Source organism: Oryctolagus cuniculus, chromosome 16 (genome assembly GCF_051225735.1).
Source record: "Oryctolagus cuniculus isolate XC-2025 breed Fujian yellow rabbit chromosome 16, ASM5122573v1, whole genome shotgun sequence".
Taxonomy (NCBI): Eukaryota; Metazoa; Chordata; class Mammalia; order Lagomorpha; family Leporidae; genus Oryctolagus; species Oryctolagus cuniculus.
This window is the reverse complement of record NC_142882.1, coordinates 27,389,604-27,395,085: the sequence shown is the minus strand read 5'-3', so window position 1 is coordinate 27,395,085 and position 5,482 is coordinate 27,389,604. Positions and strand designations below refer to the sequence as shown.

Below are 5,482 nucleotides of genomic sequence, written 5' to 3'. Positions count from 1 at the left end.
CCCAGGGGTTTCTGGGAGCCAGAAGTGGGGTCCTGGCTTCTCCCAGGGGATTCTGGGAGCCAGATGTGGGGATCCAGCCATGGAACGTTCCAGAAAGACCACAGAACCCACAGTCGTGTGCAATGCAGTTTATGGCGTAAGTGAGAGAGAGGAGCAGAGAGAGGGTGAGCTGGGGACAGAGGCTTCCAGGACATTCTAGAACATTCCAGAACATTCTGGAAGCTTCCAGTGGCGATTGCGTCCGAGGGGCAGGGAGACGTCGGTGAGAGTATCTCGGCTGTTCTGTTGCGGGGAGGGGGGAAACGGAGAAAAAAGGGATGTTTTGGAATGTTAAATAATGTTCAAGAACATTCCAGAGAATTCTAGAACATTCTGGAACAGTCTGCAACATGGCCACACCCACTGGGGCGACCGTGGCCGTGTTGGGAGCATCTAGAATATTCCAGGGAATTCTAGAATAATCTGGACAATCTAGAACATGGCCCCGCCCACTGGGGGGCAATTGTGGCCTTGGTGGGAACATCTAGGGCATTCCAGAACATTCTGGGATATTCCGGAATGTCCAGAATGCTCTCCTGGGGAGGCGCGGGGACCAGCTGGCACCATGGCTCTGCTCACCGGGGCCTCGGCATTGGTGTCACTGGGGACAGGTATCTGTCAGGGAGAGAGAGACACAGCTGAGTCAGCACAGGGTGGCCCATGGGCTGCACAGAACGTTCCGGAATTTTCTGGGACTCCCTGGAACATTCTGGATTTTTCTGGAGCCCCTTGGAACGTGCCAGCCATGCCCCCTCCACCCAGCTCTCACATGCCGGCCCCACCCCTGACTTATGGCCATGCCCACCATGGCCACACCCCCACTCCCACCTGGCCATACCCCCTCCACCCCGGCCACACCCCAGGCTCACCCGTGCCGGCCACACGATCCACATTCTCCCTGGGGATCCCAGTCTTCTCCGTCAGCGCCGTGAACCGCGCCAGGTGCTCGTCACTCAGCTCCTGGTCCCAGGCTACAGGGAATGCTGACTGTATACACTCACCCTGTCTAGTTGGCGCCCACTGCATACCGCCAGGTTCAGTGTTGACTGTATACACTTACCCTGTCTAGTGGGTACCCACTGCTTAATGCCAGGGCAGCACAAGGTCAGCACCGACTGTATACATTCAGGGTGCCTCTGTCTAGTGTGCATCAGCTATATGCAGTCAGGGTGCCTCCATCTAGTTGGTGCCCTCAGTGTACCACTGGGGTTGGCGCCAACTGTATGCACCTAGGCTGCATACTGCTGGCCAGACCCACCTGGGGCAGCATGCGGTTGGTGCTGTCTACACTCAGGGTCAGGATGGCTCTGCTAGTGTGTGCTGACTGTATACAGTCAGGGTCATGATGGCTTTCTCTCTCCAGTATGCACCGGCTGTGAACAGTTGACCAAATGCACCCAGGATAGGATGGGGTCAGGATGGCTCTGCTTAGTAAGTGCTGACTGTATACATTCAGCAAAAACCATCTGGATATCTAGTAGGTGCTGACTGTATACACTCGCCCTGTCTGGGAGTGCCAATTGTATACGCTCACTTTATCTAGTGGGTGCCAAATGTATACAGTCGGGGGCAGGCTCTCTCTGTAGTGGGTACCGGCTGTATACACGCGTGTGTGTAGGGTGCTCACCGGCGGCAAGGGTGATGCGGCTGACGGTGCCATCAGCACCTACGTTCTGGCCGAGGAAGACAATGTGGCCGTTGTCCTGCTCCAGGAACTTGAAGTAGTTCTGGCCCTCAACTGTGGGGAAGAGGTGGGCATTTGGGGCATGCCAGGGCATGCTGGGACATTGTGGAACATTTCAGGGCATTATGGAGCATGCTGGGACATTCTGGGGCATGCTGGGACATCCCAGAAGCTTTATCTAGAACATTCCAGAACGTTGTGGTATTGTGTAGAACATTCTGGAACATCCTAGAATTATCTGGTGCAAAATTGGAAGATTCCGAAATGTTCTAGAACATTCCAGGAGATTCAGAAATGTTCTAGAACATTCTAGAAAAGCATCATGGACCATTTGTGGAGACATCTGGAAAATGCTAGAACACTCTGGGACATTTCTGGAAGACTGTGGAACATTCTAGAGCAAATCCGGGATATTCTGGGAATTTTCTGAAATATTCTGGGACATTCTGGAACATTGTAGAACATTCTAGAACATTCTGCAAAGCTCTCTTCCTGGAATATCACCTGAAGTCACCTGCGACCCCCCCAGGGCTGTACACAGACAGTCCCACCCCCACCCCCTGCCCCTGCCCCATGGAATGTCCTGAAATTTTCTGGAACGTCCCAGAATCCCCCCCTGCACTCACAGTCAGTTGCGTAGACACCATCCGCGTTCCTCTGGGCCACAACTGTGTGCAGGGTGCAGACCCCGTTTTCCCTGGGTGGGGGGATGGGCCGGGAGGACAGTTCTGGGATCCATTACTCCTGCATGCCTGGTCTCTGGGCTCAACTGCTCCTGCCTGGCCTGCTCTCTGGGATAGATTGCTCCTGCCTGGCCCACCCACTCGATGGCTCTGGGATCAACTACTCATGAATGCCTGGTCTTTGGGATTGATTACTCCTGCCTGCCCTCTCTCTGGGCTCAGCTCATCTTCCTTGTGTCTCTGGGCTTGACTGCTCCCCCCTGGGCCATCTGCTCTCTGATTCTGGGCTCCACTGCTTTACCCGTCGCTCTCTCTGGGTTTGACTGCTCTCCCCTGACTCTCTGGGTTCGACTGCTCTTCCCTGGCTCTGTCTCTTGGCTTGACTGCTCCTGTCTGCTCTCTCTCTGGGCTTGGCTAGTCTTCCCTGTGTCTTTTGGATTGACTGTTCCCCCTGGGCCATATGCTCTGTGACTCTCGGCTCGACTGCTCTCCCCTGGCTCTCTCTGGATTCGATTGCTCCTATCTTCCCTGCTCTCTGACTCTGGACTCCACCGCTTCCCCATCTCTCCCTCTGCCTAGCCCGCCTGGCCCCACCCCTGCTCACTTGACATCTAAGCGGACTGTCAGCTCTCTGACTCTGGGCTCGACTGCTCTCCCGTCTCTGGGATCCACTGCTCCCCCCTTTGTCTCTGACTCTGGGCTCGGCTCGTCTCCCCTGGCCCCGCCCCCATGCTCACCTGATGAAGAAGGTGATCGTCAGTGCGTTGCAGCCCTCGTCACACTGAATGTTTCGAAGCAGCACCCGCAGGGGGCCGCCGTCCGCGGTCAGGGCGGGGTTGTCAGAGGCAATGGCGACGGTGCGCCAGGGCCCAGAGACCTGAAGAAATGATGCAAATTGATGATGCGAATTAATGATGCGAATTAGTGATGCAAACGAATGATGCAAAGAAATGATGCGAACTAATGACGTGAACTAATGTGAATTAATGATGCGATTTAATGACGCAAATTAATAATACCTGGGTGGGGTCAACGTCGGCACAGGCCACGCCCACCACGAGGGCGAGGAGGAGAGCCTTCATCATCGTCCTCATCCTCGTCTTCGTCCTCGTCTTCGTCGTCTTTGAAGCCGTCTGGAGCCGACTGGGACCCGGCGTCTATTTATAATTGGGGCTGGGGGGGGCGGGAGTAGGCGGGGCCGAGGTCGTGCAAACATTTGGGTTGCCGCCAGGGAAGGGAGGAGGTACCTGAATGCTCCTGGAGATTTCGTCATGGATTTTGTGGGGCTTGGAATTTTCCAGAACACCTGGTGGGTGTTTCCGGGGTCTTAGAATGTTCTAGAATTCTATGGAATTTTCTAGAATGTTCTTAAAACTTTTTAGAATAGTCTGGAATGTTCTGCAATGTTCATAGAATGCTCCAGAATGCCTGGTGAGTGTCCTCAGGGTCTTGGAATGTTTCTAGAACATCTGGGGAATATACTTAGGATTTTCTAGAAATTTCTAGAATGCTTTTAGAACTCTCCAGAATGCCTGGTGAGTGCCTGGGGGGGGTCTTGGAATTCTCTAGAATGTTCTAGAAGGTTTGTGGAGTTTTCTAGAAATTTGTAGAATGTTCTAGAACATCACAAAGCGCCCAGTGAGCATCCTGGGGGGTCGAGTACCTCCCCTGATGGGCTGGAAATTTCCACAGCCCCCAGAGATGGGCACGTGATGTCCTGGGTTGGCCTTAGCCTCAGGCCCCCCTCCCACACTGTATGTGTGCACGTGGGTTGTGTGGCCTGTGTAAATGTCAGCTGGGCTGGGTGCGGTGCCAGGAGGCCCATCACACCCAGCCGGGGAATTTCCACTCAGACCTGCATCCCAGCATCCCCCCAGACTCACTTGGTGGCATTTTGGAGCATTCTAGAACATCCTAGAAAATTCTAGAACATTCGGGGAAAAGTCTGGACCAGCCTAGAACATTCTGGGACATTGTGGAACATTCTGGAACATCCCGGGAAATTCTAGCACGTTCTGGAGAGGAATGTTCCAGAGTTGTCCAGAATCCAGATTTTTCTGGCATCTTCTGTGCCTGGGCGCCCAGGCATGACCTCGAGTTCCATGGGGAGGTCACTCCAGGTCTCTGTGTCTCAGTGAAAAAACTGGCTCAGACCAGTTCCACAGCGTGAAATCCTTTAATCCGATTTCTCGCTCTACTTGCCCTGGGCTCAGGCTGGCTCCGGCCAGAACAAAGTGGCCAGGAGAAGCATGGGAGTGTGTGCCAGGACCTGCCTGAGACCACCTGGCACCAAATCTGGAAGATTGTATGGCATTTCTGGCTTCTGGAATTTTCTAGAATGTTCCAGGATGCTCTAGAACATAGCTTTTTTGGGGGGGGGGTCAGGAAATCAGGTTTTCTGACAGAAGTTGAAAAAAGGCCAAAGGTGAGTCTTTCATGAAAAAAATGCTTTAAAAAAATTTCTGGAATATTCCAGAATGTTGTAGAGTGTTCTTTCCGTCAAAAATCCATTTTTCTAACAAAAAAAGTCAATAAATGACAAGAAATGGCCTATGGAGAAACAACATGGAAGCAAATTTCTAGAACATCCTAGAATGTTCTAGAAAATTCTAGAATGATGTTTCTGTCAGGAAACCTGTTTTAGAACATTCTTTCAGTGAGAAGATCCATTTTTCTGACAGAAAAGTGTCAAAAACATGACCCAAAATGAGGTTTCCATGGAAAAAAAAAATTTTAAAAATTCCAGAATATTCTGGAAGGTTCTTTATGTAAGAAAACCTCTTTTACTGACAGAAAAAATCTAAAAACATGAGAAAAATGGCCTAGGGATCTACAATCAACACACAAAAGCAATTTCTAGAACTTTCCAGAGCATTCTAGAAACATTCTTTCTTAAAACCTGTATTTCTGACCAAAAAAGGTAAAAAAATAATCGCCCAAAAATGATGTTTCCATGAAAGAAATCTTAAAAAAAAAATCCAGAATGTTCCAGAATGTTCTTTTAGTTAGGGAACCCCTGTTTCTGACAGAAAAAGTTTAAAAAAAAAATGAGAAAAACTGGCCTAGGGAATATCAA

General features: G+C 51.2%; 1 protein-coding gene across 1 annotated transcript; it reads right to left on the bottom strand.

Moving 5' to 3' along the window:
• Positions 1-290: 290 nt before the first annotated feature.
• On the bottom strand, positions 291-3,552 carry LOC149121638 (female-specific lacrimal gland protein-like). The gene is made up of 6 exons (XM_089316028.1): positions 3,426-3,552; positions 3,144-3,283; positions 2,350-2,420; positions 1,667-1,777; positions 909-1,010; positions 291-654 (listed from the first exon to the last, which is right to left on the bottom strand). The coding sequence occupies exons 1-6, from the start codon at positions 3,498-3,500 to the stop codon at positions 638-640; spliced, it is 516 nt and encodes a 171-aa protein (XP_089172154.1). The 5' UTR covers positions 3,501-3,552; the 3' UTR covers positions 291-637.
• Positions 3,553-5,482: the final 1,930 nt, after the last annotated feature.